The following is a 16,970-nucleotide window of genomic DNA, read 5'->3' on the forward strand; positions in this document are numbered from 1 at the left end:
ATAATAGCGTATATAATATATATATTATGTAAATCAGGTTTTTGTATGGAACCTTTTTTGTCGAACAGTTGTTGATGTTGTTTGACAGTTTGAGTGATTCTTTTTTTTCCATACATTTAAATTTTCCTTCGTTTTTGTATTGTGTATTTCATTTATAGTTTTACTGTACCTTTCTTTTTTTCAATGCAAAAAAACTAAATATATTTGTAAAGTGTATTACTTGTCTTAATTTTACAATTTCAATCGGTGGCTTCCCAGTCCCCCCCAGACAACTGTTTGGGTATTAGCCCCTCAAGGGGGGCTAATACTCAAGGGGGGCTAATGCTCTTTCAAAAAATGTGCTTCACAAATACCAGCTCTGAAAAATTATACTAAGCTTGGTATTAACTTTAAAGTGTTATGTAAAACTATGCCATAATTTGTTCGCGCAAACTTGACGGTACTATTTGAATGGGTAATGAAAACATTTATTAAATAATGAATAGACTACAGTAATAAAAAACATAGGTATATTTTTACTTTACAACAGTTTTACTTACGATTCTTTGTGTAACATTTCTTTTATTTTATCGCCACTAGCCTTTGTGGAACACCGCATACTCAACAAAAAATTTGTTAACATTGTGTGATGTTCAGCTTCGGTTGGGACTTTTATAAAAGAAGGTCTTCTTACAGTGAAGATACTTCGGGTTTCATTCGTTCGTTTACCCAAGTGGTACGACCAGTTGCAGCCAGGAACAGCGCAGTGGGTAGCAGGCATTTTTGAAAAGTTTATATAAAAGTTGCTTAGCTTATATAAATATCAATCCACTATTTAATAAAGCATTTTAATTAAAACATAACATTTAACAAAAGCTTTTACCATAGCATTTTGCCGAATTCACTTACCAGGTAATTTTGTACAAACCAAATAAATATTCACGATACACACAGCTCAATTGATTCGATCAGAAACAAAACCGCCTTAACCTAGCCACTCATGCGTGACCAAAAATTACGTCATTAAAGAACAAACAAACAATTGCCAAGCGTTGTCCTACTAGTGTTTAGAGTACTATGGTAATACAACCTCAGAACTAGCGATCGTGCGCTTTAAGGTATTAGGGGGAACAGAATGTAATAAAGTTGACCGACTAAAATTAAACCAAGTGCTGTAAGCAATGGAGTTTAGTTCAAGTCTGCTTGGAAAACCGTCTCATGAAGCACTGATCAGATTACAAGATTATGAAATCAAACTTTTAGAGGTACCGTATGTCTAATTATCAAGTTATATAGTTGCCCGGCGCCGTGGCACAGTGGTTAGCGCGCCTGTCTGTAACCTAGAGTTAATAGGTTCAAGGCTCGTCGCTGCTACCATTGTGTCGGCGTATGTGTTCCTTATTATGAGCTTAATCTTTTAGAAGTATTCAATCAATAATGTAGTTTGTGGCACAAATTCACAATAAATAGCAATCCCCCTGCCTGCCTGTAACTCATCGGTTACTTGTTCAAGGCTCGTCGCTGCTACCCCTGGTGGCATATATTTGCGTTCTTGATTAACACAATGAGCGAAAATTTCCCCAAACCAGGATCACTAATGAATATGTTACCACAAAGTTACAGATGTGCTAACTCGTAAGGGGGCATGAGATGCATATAAAACAGAACATCTGTGTTATAGCAATTGTTGTTTTTACATGGGACTATACAAAGAAGACAGAACACTTTTCCCGCTAGGAGGCGATGACAAATTGGTTTCTCTATTCTATGGCAAGCAGTTAGATTCACAGTTTATACACATAAGATATAATCCTCTAACCTCTATCCCCTAACCCCAAACTCGTGCTAATCAAACAAAAAAAACTTTAAAAAAAAGTATTCCACTGTGCGGGACTCGAACCCAATAAAAATGAAACAAAGAGAGTATAGGACCGCACGCCCGTTACACCACAGACTCTGTGACAAAAAAAACAGAACGAAAGAGGGTATATAACCGACCTAATGTGGGAAAGATGTTCTTACTAGTTTTTTATGTATTTAGAAAGGTATTTTTATTATTTAATTAATTTGTTTTACACTTATTAACACTTTGTAGTTTTTTTTGTGCGTTTTTTCGTATTTTTTAATTTAAATAATTGCCGACACCTAGTGGAAAAAGTATTCCGTCTTCTTCGTATAGTCCCATGTGTTGTTTTCTCACGAACGAGAATAAAGCAAGTTGCATTCAATCAGTAATTTGTTACTGTATGGTACTAGTGAAGAATCTTTCGACACTATATATAGGCAATTAGGAGTTACTGAATAGGAAGGATATTTTACTAACACTAAATGATCTTTCAATCCACATGTCTAATTGTTATTTTTACTTATCAATTTAACTGTTGATGTTCATTGTTTTAAATGTCAGGTCATCAAAAAAACCATTCTGGGTCGAATTGAACATGATCGGAAATATTCCAACATGCTCTCGCAGCTCGCCAACCATGGCTTGAAAATTGAAAACTCAATGTTCCAAAGCCCGATCTTCAATGTGAGTGGTTATTTAGTAATCTTTAACATTGTTCAAAATGGATTATATTTCTCATGAATGATTATTTTTCTCATAGGCATGGAAGGAAATAGTGCACAGCATGCTACAAACCAGCCATTGCATCAAGAAGAGTGCAGATTTCATGCAATCCTCCACCTTGGATAAAGTGACTGCACTTATAAAAGACAAGACAACAATACGCAAGAACTACACAGAAAATCGTGAAAGAATTGATCATAAATTTGTCAAGGTAGCCATCTCCGCATTTCTGTGTATTTTTAATCTGATAACTGTTGTTTTTTTGTGTTTAGACGATTCATACAGAGTTGGACAAAAAGCATTCCAGCTACATGAAACTTGAAACAGAAGTAGCACAAGCTCATAAAGCTTATGATGCTGCAGTGGAAAAAGGTAAAGCTTGGGTTTAGTTATAACTGTTTAAGTGACATAACAGTTAAAGTATGTCATTGTCATGTAAAAAGTTTAGTTTAAGTATGTCATTGATGTTTAAATTGTTTTTACTAAAACATTTGGAGTCTTAAGATGTGCTTACTGATTTGAAAAAATTAACCACAAATTTAAAGATTCTTCTTTTTTTTATTAAAACAGCATATCTCATTGATAGGTAAATTCAATCCAATTGAAAAAGCACAAGATAAATACAGGAAGACTACAATGAAGCTTCACCATGCTCACAATGATTACACACTACAGGTTATGGAAGCCCAATTACATCAACACCAGTACAGGTGATTTAAGCCCTGTTTCCTATTTCCTTATTGATACTGAATGTATTGTTATCCTGTATAGCAAACACAAATGATTACATTTACACAACAAACACATATTTACCATTTCTAATTTCAAATTTCAAATTAAGATAGGGATATTCTCTCAGTGCTGGGTAAATACCATGTTATAGTAGATATATAAGCTAAATGTTGTAAAAACATTTACAGGAACCAAGTTCTTCCAGAACTATTAAGTGGTATGCAGCACATGGAAACTGAATGTGCAGAAACTTTGTAAGTTACCCCAATGTATTAATATTTATGTTTGTCTGCTAGGTGTAGTGACCACACTTTTTTTTTAATTAAGTGTAAATATGTTTTAAACTGTAAGTGTGTTTTAACAATTGTTGTTTTGTCGATATATGCTGTCTTTTCGTTTTAAAATTTTATTTTATTTTTCGCTAACGTAAGGAAAGAGGCAAATAAAGAATTGTACTATCTACACGTTTAACTAAAAAGGGCATAAAACTTGCTAAATGTTCTGTATTATTTACACATCTAACTTTAAATAGTATGTAACTTGTTCTATGTTTCATTCATTACGCTATATAGACATACTATAAAAAGCATGTGGTAAGTAGATTATAGTAGTTAACCATGTATTGTGCATTCAATTAAGTACTTTCTATGCGTCATAACACAGAGTACTCTATTCATCTGACAGGAAACAGGCGTTGCATGAGTTCTTAACGTACAGCTCACCGTGTCGCGAAGAACTGGTGTCCTGCCACAAGGAAGCAGAGAACGCAGTCATGAATATTGACTCACATCAAGAGTTTGATAGCTTTATTCAAACTCAAAGGTGAGTTGTCAATAATTACAACGCACAGTACTCAAAGTTTAAAAATTTGCAGATGCATTTTAGTTTGCTTAACTTGGTCCATAAACAAATGGCTAATGCAATGTTAATGCAATATTAAACTGAGCCTAACCACAACACGGTTTCTGTGATAAATAATTAACAAATCAATGTTGTAGGAAGTACAAAAGTTATGTTTTGTATGAACTAGGCGAATGTGACCTTTGGCAAGACACTTGATAAACATTGCATCAAGCCAGTGTTACTAATTCAGTTGTAGCACCGTAGGTGTTTGGGAAATTGGCCAACTCTGATCAAAATCTCAGATTCCATGATATGCCTTCCTTTTGGACCTCAATCATGCAGAATGGAAAGTATTAAATGTTTATTTATTTGCTATGACAATACAGAACTCCATTGGAACCAGAAGCGAACATCACATATGAAGTAATGAAGGGGGAAGCAGCTAACTTACCCATGGGTCAGATTGTTTTAAACAACCTCAGTATGCAAGGGGTGGAGCATATGTAAGTCACATCGATTTTGCATCTAATTAACTTTTTATATGCTTAACAATTGACCTTCATAGTCGCCTATGTTTAGGTAAAGAAGACGGCGTTTACAGACACATGGCGTGTTAATAATTGGTGCAATATCACCAATTTACTTACTATGTATATGCAGACTATTTACACAGGACATAACTTATTTAATGCTATGCGTATATACCCTGCACACTTATGTTAGATACCTATACCACCCTTTCACCCACAGAGCACAAGGATACCAAGAAGATTTAGAGCAAGTACAGATCGAGATTGACGACTTAAAACAGACATTATCAGGCACAGAAGAAGATATTCGACAGTTCAGTCAAAACTTACCTAATTTAACGTGAGTTTAAATGTTTCTGTTGCATGATCTGTGATGTAACTAAATGTCTTCATGTTATAATTTAATTAAAGTACTTCTTAACACATGGTTTAATTATATGTCTTCTTTATTTGTTGTAACTAAATGTCATTTTAAGTTAGCTGTAACTAAATGTCCTCATGTTATAAGTTTAACTCAATTTCTTGTTAATACATGGTGTAACCCAGCAAACTGGGATCCGCAGACCAACTGGGGTCCGTACAGCAGTTTTAGAGGGTCCGCAATTTAAAGCATGGATTATGATTAGACAATAAAACTCTTTTATTGTGGTTTTTGCACTTTTCCTACAGCATTCTTTGATTTTCATAGGGCTGTGAAATATCAAAATAATAACAAAGGGTTCACCAGGCAAAGTTTTTAAAAAGTTTAGGAACCACTGGTGTTACCAAATGTCTTTCTAATTTAATTGTAACTGAATGTCTTCTTGTTATGTATTGTAAGTAAATGTCTTCTTGTGTTGACTTTATGTTGTTCTGTTGCTTTCCATGTCAACTGTGGTGTTGCTACCTGCATGCAGTCGATTCTTTTCATCCAAGCACATCGGGTAATCCTAATTGTGAATTATTTATTATGTCAGTTTTAATGGCAGCCTTTTTATTTGTAACTAAACAATTGAAATTCTTTTTAATTTTTTTGTGATTTTTTTTTTTAATAAAAGGGTAAAAGTGTTTTTGGTGAAAAGTGCTATTTCGACTCATTTTATAATATTGTTAAACTCATGTTTTAAACTTTTGTTTGTTTAAAATATTTTTTATTAGTGTTCTAAAAAACTCTAAACAATAAATCCCCAGCAATGATAAGTCATATTATTTACTCTCAGGCTTATAAGCAAGCAACTAGATTGTACGAATCTAAAGAGACAGCTCACTGAGCAGGAAAACTTACAACACATGCTACAGAACTTGCACTACTACGTACACCATGCCATACAAGATCTGGGTGACCAAGATCCACCTGTAGGACTTTATCTACCTGAGTTAGACACCATATCAACTGCTTCCAGTAGTTCAAGTTATGAACCTAAACGAACAGTGGAAGGGGCTAAGGTGAAAGTCTTGATACTTTTGATTTTTTGTTGTTAGTTTAAGGATTCGACTACAGGATTATTAAATTAAATGTTCATTAAAAGATAATAATACTCAACAAATTGTGGGTGAATTAACCAGTGCTTTGTTAAATATGTCTTAAAGGCAGTACTTTATGTCACTTTTTTCAAGTATTTTCGACCATAAAATGTACTTTTTTTCGTAAATGATTAAACAGTGTTGTTTTTAATTCTATGTTAGTACCCCAACAAATAGTTTTACAATATTTTTATTTTGTACAGAACTTTATGCTCAGCAAAGTCAAACTGAACATAAAAAATAAACTCAAGTTTAAAGATGACGGAGTCAAAAGTCCCATGGACCAAAGCAAAACAATCAAAGAGCAAACTTGGTTTCACGGGACGATCCCAAGGACTGAATCGCTCCGCCTCCTCCAGCAGGATGGAGACTTTTTGCTTCGTGAGAGCAACAACGCACTTGGTGATTTTGTCCTCTCAGCAAAAGCGGATGGCCAAGTTCGTCACTTTAAAGTTCAAGTTACCGATAATGTGAGTTTGGATTTATGACACATTCTATCTAGTCTGTATGATTGAGGTCGCGCAATCCATGGGTTCTAGAATGTGGGCCAGGATTGGCCTATTACCCTATAGAGTGACAAAATTACAATGTACATTGTATTGTAGATGCAGTGCTATTTAAATAACAAACAAGTAATTTTGTTATTACAGATTATTTGTATGAGGTCTTATGCTTGTTATCTAAAATTGATTAACCTTTAGTTTGTTTATTTCAATAAATACAGCTTTTGCATTTTCCACCTGACCAGAATGTATTTACTCTACATAAAATACAAATATTTTAACATGTATTTTTGTTTGAATAATGAACACTACATATTATTATAACAGGGCATGTACAGATTCGAGGCCGACCAGTTTCCGACAGTTCTTAACCTCATTTCCCACCATTATCAAAAGCGCGAACCTGTTACGAAAAGAACCAACTGTTTGCTTCTTAACCCTATATGTAAGGTAGGTGGTATGTAAACAAGATAAAGGCTACTATATACAACTGATACACCCTGTCTTACAGATTTTTTAATTGCCCACATACTGTTTTTGTTTCCTCCCACTCAAAAACAGTGTATGTTTCATTAACCCAATATTTCTTCCCTAAATACAGGATAAGTGGCAACTCAGCCATGATGATTTCACAATTGATTGCAAGATTGGCCAGGGCAACTTTGGTGAGGTGTACAAAGCTCTATTTATTCGTGAGAATTATTATGTTGCCGTCAAAACGTGTAAAGAAACAGTGGATAACAACACAAAGGAAAAATTCCTGATGGAAGCCAAGTTAGTTGCCCACATTTTCTAACCTACCTGCCTAAAAATATATTTTCACCTACTTTTTTTTTGTTTTCACCTACACAGTTTGAAAATATTTTACAAAAAAACCTGATTGAATTTCAAAATGTAAAGCTCAGAACGTTTTAACCAATATTGAAATGTGATAGAGTTGTTAAAGTCTATTTAAAATATGAGAATACGGTTATGATTTGGTTTGAAACTAGCCAAATAGAACTGTCAAGCCAGGCTATATATATCTGTTATCTAGTCCAGTTCAAAATTCGCATTTTTCTTACAAAAATATTGGTCAATAACATATATAGTAGGTTAGGTAAATATTCTTTTTGTGGTCTCCAGATGGTCCATGTTTTCTTATCTTTTATAATCCCACAAAGAATATTTACTAAATTTTATAACCTTATCTTAGTCTCGCGACTCTTGAAAGAGCATTTTGGAAATATTGAATATTATGTGATAACAAACCAGTTCCCAATTAGGAAACACAGGATATTATGTGCTAATGCAAATGGTATTCATCTTACAAAACAGTAATACATTCGGCTGTGTCTATGCAAATAATAGTATTTTACCTTCATGAATTCATATTACCATGGGAACATATTACTACGGGAACTTTATGTAATTTTTCCATGTCTAGTTGTGGTTTTTCTGCTTTAGTTGAGTAAATAAAAAAATCCATTTTTTATTTACTTTATAAAGTGAAACCAGCAGGTTATGAGGTTGTTAACACTGCTTTCATATTTAAAACAAACAAAATGACTTGTTGTATGGATAATGACAAAAGGTTCATGTTCTTAAATTCAAGTCACATCACAAATGTATTGTATTTTGGGAAGGCACATTTAATTTAAATTCTGAAACAAATTTAACCAGTAAAATGTAAAGGATAAAGAATGGAGTTTTGTTTATACCTGTTCAGTTTTTTCTATTATAAATGATACGCTTAGGAAACTACATTTCAACTGTGTTATTTTTTTAGGATTTTAAAAGGTTATGATCATAAGAATATTGTGCGACTTATAGGAGTGTGTACAGACCGCCAACCAATATATATTGTCATGGAATTTGTCTCTGGTGGGTAGCGTCTGGTGTCTCTGGTGTTATGATGCAGTAATTTAAATGCTTTATTGCACTTTTAGATGACCATATGTTTTCCTGCATCTAAAATTGCAACGCCCTATGCAAGTGTATGGGGTGGAATAGTTCTCCAATTCCAATATTTCTTTTCTTAGGTGGTGATCTTGTGAAGTATTTAAAGCAAAATCAGCATGAACTTTGTCCAAGACACTTGGTTCAGTTCTGCCATGATGCTTGTATGGGTTTGGCATATTTGGAGGACAAGAAGTGCATTCACCGGTAAGTGTTTAAAGTGGTTGAATTAAGATGGATATAAATCTATGTTTGTCTATAAAATTGCCGTATGGAATCTGAAAGTAAAACCACTGTTGTCTCAGACCGGTTAATAATTAATTGTGGTTTGCGAAAATGAAAGAAAGATCAGACAGAAGACGCCGCATTTAAACAATGAATAAAGGGCGCTGTGTACAGTTAAGAGCATACACTTACTTTAAAATGCAACTGCCGTTTATAGTTTCATATATTTTGTCTCTTCAAATTTCTGAATTTAAATAAATTGTAGTCTCAAATACAAAAAAAAATAGTTATTTAAAAATGTCCCATTTCTTCTAGTGATGTTGCTGCTAGGAATTGCTTGGTATCCGATGATTTGGTTGTGAAGATCACAGACTTTGGGATGTCCCGAGAGGAAGAGGATGGTGTTTACTCTGTAAATGGGCACATGAAGAACATCCCGATGAAGTGGACTGCTCCTGAAGCCATGAATTTTGGTTCGTCTTTTCATATTTACACAAAATTCTGGTATAATGCGAAGACAGTTTTTTTTTCGAAAATGAAACTTTTTGATCAGATGCTATGGTGTTGGTACAGATGTTCTGACCCTATCTTACATAAATATAGGTACGTTTACCTCTGCTAGCGATGTGTGGAGCTTCTCAATTTTATCATGGGAAATATTTAACTTTGGAGCATTGCCGTACCCCCGTATGACCAACCATTCAGCAAAAGAGAGGGTAGAAAAAGGTAAGTGTTAGAGTTTTTTATCTTTTTTTTTCATAATTGTGAAAGTTTCCTTTAAGTTTGTAGGACTTTAATCATTAGATATACAGAAGGGGTTGGTGCTACATTTTTAAGGTTCCAGTCTTTGTAAAAATTCTAAACTAGTGACCACTGGCCCTGTGTCTAGTAGCAGACCCCTTCCCATATACTTTAAATACTGAATTCTGCAAATTGGTGAATAAAATAACATACAAACTTACATACATACATAGTAAGTACTATAAAATAAATCTTTCCGAAAGAGTGCCATGAACCACAAAAGATTGAGCAACAATGCTGTATTTTCAATTCACATTTAAATCTAACAATATATTAATAGGTTACAGAATGCCACAACCACCAGAATGTCCAAGCAGTTATTACACAGAGGTTATGCAGAGGTGCTGGGAGTATGAACCAAAACAACGTCCAAAATTCGCGGAAGTTGTTGTGACCATAGACAGGATAATGAGAACTCTATCGTAATGAAATTATGAAGACCCTTTTAATTTTCTTACATCTTTTTTTTGTTATGCAGTTCTGTATGTTATGCATATTCAGATTTTGTAATTATTTCCGTTAATTGTCTAACCACTGATTCCGTTTGCCTGAGGTGCCTTGAAAGGCAGTTTTTTGACACGATTAATTTTGTTCCTATAATTCTTCACTTTCATTACTGCACTTAATGTATGCCACCAAATCATGCCAATCTAACAATATGCATTTGTATCGTACGGACAGTTATTATTGCACTTTCAAAAGTTTCTGATACGTAAACTGCTAAAGCTTAATTTTATTCGCAATTGCCCATCATACCATGTTTCTTCAACGTTGTTTTAATATTAGTCCAATTGAATCACGATTGCACGTATTTATTCATGTTATCCCAGAAAGTGAACAGTTGTGATCATTTTGTTAAATAAAGAAAAAATATGTTTATTTTTTGGTATTATTCTTGTCTATAAATTAAAAATTGTGTTATTAAGATTTTACAGAAAGTATGATCACAGACACAAATTGTGTTGCAAAAATGAAAAAATTGTTGTCGGCCAAAATCTCATACAATGTTGCGTCTGTTTAGTATTTCAAATATTTCGTGATAGACATTAAATTTCTTTGATGAACATTAAATGTCCGCAAAAGACAGAAAATTGTGCATGTCAAATATACACTGTTTAAAAGAGACTAAAAATGTATGTTACTTGTAAATTGTTGTGACAGACCTACAATGTCTACCAGATATAAAATGCCATTGTAAAACTTAAAATAAATTTCTACCAATAAGCTATAGAATGCATTGGCACCAAACACCTTTTGACAAGAGTCTGTATATAAACATGTTTATATACAGAATCTGCTGTTAATAATTCTGCATGTCCTTTCTGGGACACACCATTTTTGGAGCTCTAATGGATCCACTACAACCATATACTGGTGCAGGGTTGCCATACGCTCACCAAAAGTGATGTAGTAAGTATGAATGAATGTAACTCATTGTCCCCACGTCGGGGTAATGATTCAGTAATATAAGGGTGTTCTGTTTCATACACTTTATACCTGCCTAGAAGGCATCATGTATGTAACTTTCTAGGTGATTTTTTAAAGATCTTTTTAGTATGTATCCTATAGTTCAAAGTTTTTAGACAACTCATGTGACCACTGAGGAGCAACAGCTTTTAAGTGCCTTGCTGACCAACACATACACCCACAATGGTAGCAGCAATGAGCTTCCAACCCATATGCTATCAGCTGGAGGCTAAGTGCTAACCACAGAGCAACGGGCAAACAATTTTTAAACTAGAATACCAAGAAAACAAATTGAATAATCCAAAAGGAGATTTATTGTTTACCAACTTGCCGTATTAGCAGAGAAAAATAAAACAATATTACGACAATTAATTGTTGGTATCGTTATCAGAGACGCACAGAATCAACTCTATAATAAGACTAAGAAGCATATAATTCCATTGTAAGAAGCAGCGAACGTTAATCTTAGAATGCACAACTGATTTTGCTTCACAGTGAAAAGAATTTGCACTGAACAGTGTTGCCAGCTTCGCCACATTTTTGGGTCAACAACCAGCAAATATTAATAAATTCAGGAACTGGCACCACTGCCATTTCTAAATTGTGTAAGGTGCATTAAAAAAAGGTTCGCGAAAGAGGTTAAGACAGCCAGTACAAAGGTGAATAATAATATTATACAATGTGTCAATGTCAACCATATGCGGATAATGCAGTAACCATATGCAGATAAATAAGAGGAATCCTATGTTTTGTATGGCGCAACTATGTACAAGCTTATTGCGAAGGCAGTATAACTCACCCTAACTATGCAGCAAGTAATACAGAGCATGGACACAAAAATGGGAGCAATAAATAATTACACAGTAGGTTGGAAAAGATATATAATTTGTGTGGGAACTATGTAGTGATGAAGAAGGTTTAGGAACCTTGAGCGTTCTGGAGAATTTGTGCAACAATGTCAAAGCACTACGTTGAAAGAGAGCACTGCAATATTATATCAAATATTTTGTGTAAAATTTTTTGAATAAAACCTCTCAAAAGTGCGGTGGTATGGTCAGAAATTACAGTTGAAACATTGGCTCTTCCTCTTCGTGGACTTTCACAATTTTGCTGTTTCTGTTTTTGTAATCAAACTCCTGGGAGTCCACGGATGAGATAAGGGTATTCACATCGCTTCTATTGTCTTCCTCCCGAAGTCGGATGTTGAATCTGTATTGAGAATATGTGGGATTAATATAGTGCGACAAAAATCTGTATGTTTATTAACAATTTTAACAAAAATTAAATGTTTTTGCATGTAAAAAACTTATATAGTTGATGCGAATTTAATTAAAATCAACATTTTGTTTGCTATGTAAAGTTAAGAAATACCAGGTCTATAAAAATGTTCCACCTGTTAGAAATATCAGGTACTAACTTGTCATTAAATATAAAATATGCATATACTTTAGAATGCACTATTGTACACCAAAATAAAATATTGTTTAAAAACAATATTCAAAACAGTAAGGCTACTAATTAACAGAGAAGCTGGTTAAAACAAGTTAGTTTATTCTAATAATTAATCAAAATAAGTTTATTGCGTTTGTTATTTCAGTCAATATTTACAATTTTATTTATAATTTTAAGTATCGCGTTTTATAGTTGGTTTAACTAAAGTAGATAAGCCCACTGAAGCTGAAATATAATATTAAGACCACACGGCACATACGGAAGGAAATGCAGTGTCAAATGTGTTCATACACATCAAGAGACTCCACTATTAGTGCAGTAAACAACAATTAGAGTAGGGATGTGACTGTTTCTGGATATGCGGTTTTCGTAACGTACCGGAAATGACGCTTTGTCAGTATTTTGTTAAAAATCAATGAAAGGGTATGGGAACTTCCAAAGCCACAAAAGTGTTTAGTGATTGTATGGAAAACTAAATTACCTATGATTTTGTCGCTTCCAGTGAATAAATGCAACGAAAAGAAGGATTGCGAAGACAATAATAGCAACGGCCACAACGCACCCAATAACAAGTCCTGAGACAGCAGCTGTGAAACATAACAAGGAATTAGAAGTCTAGTCTTTATTCAAATATATTTAATAATGTATTGGGTTCCTTACCAGGGTTGTGACTAATAGAATTGTCAACGGGGTTCTCTGTTGGTTCATTACTCGTGCTTTCTTTAGCATTTTCTCCAACAGTTGTTTTCCTGTTAAAAAAAGGAATATATATATATACATTTTAAAAAATAAATAAAAAAAAAATTTCAAGTGCTGTTATAATTTTAATCTTCAAAATGGTTTTCAAAGTTTAAAAAAAAATTATCTTACTTTGACAGAAGTTGCTTAAGTGTTGTGGAAATGGTAGTAGTAGTGGTAGTGGTGGTGGTAGGGGTAGTTGTGGAAGCTGTAGTAGTAGTTGTTGTTGTGCTGGTCATTGGAAGTGGTGGTGGTGTTGTTGTTGTTGTTGACACTCCTCCCTCAATCACAAAGTTTCCATTGAAGCCATGCTTAATATCAGATGCAGCACTTGTGCGCATGTTTATGATTAATACTGGACCTAAAAAGCAAAGAATGATAGTTACAAAAATGGTGACAGTAACTTAATAAAAAACGTTGAACTTTCATTAAAAACGTATTGAAAATGCTAGTTAAAAGAAAACACAGTCAGTTAACCTAATTTGCATTTACAACACATTATAGTAAAAACAGATGACTAAATAAACAAACTTTTTTATCCTCACCTGTAGAGCGAATTACAGTTGTTTTAAGCCGGTTGTCTTCTGTATGACAACTTGGTTCATGAAGAACCGGAGCTTTAATGTTTGATCCATCATATAAGGTGACATTGTTGAGAGAACACCTGCCATCAACCTTTCTTTTAAAGTCAGCCTCTGTGAAAGTGAAGACAACATTCCCAACGCCTTGGGGTGCACGTATGGTCCATGTACAGTTAAGGTTAGCAGCATAACCAGATGGGTAACCTGGTGATTGGATCATACAGCTTGTATCGGTTATGTCAGCACCACAACTGTTCAGGATGCATCTTTGATGATCTTCAGCTGAAAATTAAATGGTTGTCAATTAAACGGAAATAAACTACAAATATAAGGGTTTAGGTGAAAGTATAAGAGCAGTATGTAGTGTTCTGCTATAAAAATATAAGAACAAAAAACGGTAATTCTATTTCAATTTTATATTCGTGGGGTCTGATTATCTTATTAGCAGCATTGCATGTCATGGGTCTTAGGATTTTAGCCTAAAAAACTTGTAATAGTATTACCAAACTAAAAATGATAAATTAGTGGTGAAGAAAACAGTATTTTATAAGTATTGCAATCTTTTATTACCTGGTAGAGATTTATAGGTGGCTCTGAAACCATTTCCACCGAATGAATCTTCTCCAGCTTTAAACGAAATTTTCATGTGTTGTCCAGTACTTGTCATTACTGGTGGCGTTTCTTGTCCGCATAACCTGCCAGTGAGTGCGGGGCTAGAACTGGAGTCTCCATCATAAACTAAAACTCTATCTGTTGGACAGTTGTCACGCTCATAGTTGTCATCCAAGTCGAATTCAGCGAAAGTGAGCTGAACAACTTGGTCGGCTCCTACTTCAATTAACCATTCACAATGTGTGTTGCTATCATATTCATGCGGGTAGTGTGGTGTTTGAAATACACCTTCTTTTGCTGTTAAAGTCCCACCACATTGCTGAAAAACAAATAGCATAAAATAGCAATGGGACCATAAAGTAACTATATTATTAAAGTTTTTGTTTACAGAGTAGCACCAGAACATAACTTGGTTTCACACAACGGAAAACCTAACTATCAATCACTAACGATCGGTCTTAAATCACATACACGAGTACATAAAACGTGCGAAAGTAAATATTTACTTAATTACTCAAGAACAATGCATATAAGACCACACTTACTTCCTGTGCAAATGTTTGTTGTAGAATCAGTAAATTGGCAAACAAAATCGTCGATGTAATTGCAAACATTATGTGGCAAGATTGACACTTTTACTACACACCTGTACAATAAATCCCTGCTTTCGGTAAATAACCTTACAGGGGTTCCCTTTATCTATCTGTAAAAAGATAACAAATAAATGTTAACGCGAAATATGTCAAGTTTATCGGCACCTGTGTACTGTTGCATTGTTAACTTAGGTATCATAAACAACGGCCGATGTTCAACTCACATCCGCACCTAACCATCCTGTCACGACTATACTTCACAGCTTGGTTTTTCTGTTGGGCGTAGACGCGTACACTACGCCCAACTGTTTTAATTTGCGATTTATTCGCGAGTTGCTTTTCCATGGCTATAGCAGTCGCAGTTTTTCACAATGTCGGCGCATTTTTACTACCCATTCACCGGCTCAGCATCACGCGATATTCGTATCAACCAATCAGCGGCGAGCTAAAGAATGACGTAATTGTTCATCGAGCGCATGATGTGGTACACTCATAGCGGTGGAATGGAGAAAATGCAGGGATTTATTGATCAAAATTAACATCCGATGCCCCGGGCAACACATGGCATATGACTTGGATTTCAAACAAACGAAGGCAGCGCTGAATAAGACGTGATTGGATCTACTTTAATCCTTAACTTGTCGTTTTCCGTATAGACTCACTTTACAAAATCCCACTTTACAAAATAATACCTTATTCTAGTTAGAACTTATTAGTTTAACCTTTTTACTGCCAGTAACTTTCGCGCAACTCCCTTTAATACACTCACTTCACCTGGTGAACCTGAAGTGACTTATCCGTTCACATTGAAATGTCAACCCTTACATAGCCATTAGGTTGCCTGGTAACGCTATTTATTTTAAAGTTGAACGAACCTGGGCGCGGGCGATGACGAACTTGGCTTTGTTGCTGTTGAGTAATGTCCGGAAATCATTTTAACGGCGCTACACGAAACAACAACAAATGACTGACCATGAAAAATAACGTTCTGTTTAAAAAATTCTAGGTATAGGCCTTACTCAAACGACTGACTTGGTATAAAAAATAAAATGTTTCGTTTACAATGGAGGTTTTGGTCTTACTCTCGTGTTGCTCACCTCATATTCACGTGCCATAGCGACGAACAAACACTAAACAGTATCGCCATAGTGTAAAGTCGAAACCAGATACAACGAATTACGTAACTTTACAAATTAACGCCCAGCCCCGACACATATATTGGTTGTCACAAGATGTGGTGTAAAGTGTGTTAATTTCCGGTTAATACTTTCTTTTACCCTTCTACATCTTTTATATTCGTCGGAAATATGTTTCTTTATTTGTTTCAAATTGCATTTAATACAAACCACAAGGGTTGGAAATATCCCGAAAATTACAAATAATGACTGTATCAAATTTCTGTCGAACCTTACTCTAGGTCTAGGAATTCAAAATATCTTATCCTGCCTTGGGCCACACGCTCACCAATGCATGCATGAAGGTGCTCACTCGTTGTAAAAACATAGCTATAAGTTAAGTTGCTCCCAAGAATGTAGAGAATGCAGGAAGAACTCAGCATGCTGCAGTGTTAAGTTGCTTGTTGCTATCTTCTATTCACGTCCCTGGGGAAGGGCAAGTTATAATCTAATTTGGCTTCGGCTTGAAATGGCTCTGTTGGACTTTTAGATTTATTATCTTTTTTAATTATTTCCATATCGTTTTACCATATCCTTAATTTACAATCGCTATTTTTTTTATCACCAAATATTTTTAACATGCGTTATAGTTATCACGGCTCTTAAAGGGCGTTGGTAAATGTGATATATTAGGGTTGGGAAAGATAGACAATTTTAGCACATAATATTCAAACATCCTGATCGTGTTTTAAACAACTAACAAGGGATAATAGGAGTCGTGAGGATACG

The 16,970-nt window shown here is 34.6% G+C and overlaps 2 protein-coding genes across 3 annotated transcripts; one reads left to right on the top strand and one right to left on the bottom strand.

Annotated features, from left to right (window-relative positions):
• Positions 1–1,055: 1,055 nt before the first annotated feature.
• On the top strand, positions 1,056–10,502 carry LOC149738889 (tyrosine-protein kinase Fer-like). 2 transcript variants are annotated; one of them, XM_089875465.1, is made up of 19 exons: positions 1,056–1,244; positions 2,387–2,509; positions 2,586–2,759; positions 2,821–2,920; positions 3,135–3,258; positions 3,469–3,534; positions 3,965–4,102; positions 4,510–4,626; positions 4,874–4,993; positions 5,550–5,576; positions 5,853–6,078; positions 6,360–6,626; positions 6,987–7,109; positions 7,261–7,433; positions 8,428–8,522; positions 8,681–8,804; positions 9,138–9,295; positions 9,426–9,548; positions 9,904–10,502. In XM_089875465.1, the coding sequence occupies exons 1-19, from the start codon at positions 1,161–1,163 to the stop codon at positions 10,047–10,049; spliced, it is 2,508 nt and encodes an 835-aa protein (XP_089731591.1). In that variant the 5' UTR covers positions 1,056–1,160; the 3' UTR covers positions 10,050–10,502. The 2 variants fall into 2 exon arrangements, with proteins under 2 accessions (XP_089731591.1, XP_089731592.1); XM_089875466.1 differs by lacking the exon at positions 5,550–5,576.
• An 884-nt stretch (positions 10,503–11,386) lies between these two features.
• LOC149738890 (neuropilin-1-like) lies at positions 11,387–15,250 on the bottom strand. Its single transcript, XM_089875482.1, has 7 exons — positions 15,019–15,250; positions 14,432–14,792; positions 13,826–14,143; positions 13,413–13,641; positions 13,203–13,291; positions 13,024–13,129; positions 11,387–12,299 (listed from the first exon to the last, which is right to left on the bottom strand). The coding sequence occupies exons 1-7, from the start codon at positions 15,085–15,087 to the stop codon at positions 12,152–12,154; spliced, it is 1,320 nt and encodes a 439-aa protein (XP_089731608.1). The 5' UTR covers positions 15,088–15,250; the 3' UTR covers positions 11,387–12,151.
• Between the last annotated feature and the right edge of the window lie 1,720 nt (positions 15,251–16,970).

This window comes from Ciona robusta, chromosome 3, assembly GCF_009617815.1.
Source record: "Ciona robusta chromosome 3, ASM961781v2".
Lineage (NCBI taxonomy): Eukaryota > Metazoa > Chordata > Ascidiacea > Phlebobranchia > Cionidae > Ciona > Ciona robusta.

Bases quoted from the DNA above. Each gene is read 5' to 3' on its own strand.
- LOC149738889 (XM_089875465.1), top strand. From the start codon at position 1,161: ATGGAGTTTAGTTCAAGTCTGCTTGGAAAACCGTCTCATGAAGCACTG. The intron at 3,259-3,468 runs GTGATTTAAGCC...AAACATTTACAG, and splicing joins TTACATCAACACCAGTACAG to GAACCAAGTTCTTCCAGAAC. The intron at 6,079-6,359 runs GTGAAAGTCTTG...TATTTTGTACAG, and splicing joins GAACAGTGGAAGGGGCTAAG to AACTTTATGCTCAGCAAAGT.
- LOC149738890 (XM_089875482.1), bottom strand. From the start codon at position 15,087: ATGTTTGCAATTACATCGACGATTTTGTTTGCCAATTTACTGATTCTA. The intron at 14,793-15,018 runs GTAAGTGTGGTC...TTTGTTTTTCAG, and splicing joins AACAAACATTTGCACAGGAA to CAATGTGGTGGGACTTTAAC. The intron at 13,292-13,412 runs GTAAGATAATTT...TTTTTTTAACAG, and splicing joins CTTAAGCAACTTCTGTCAAA to GAAAACAACTGTTGGAGAAA.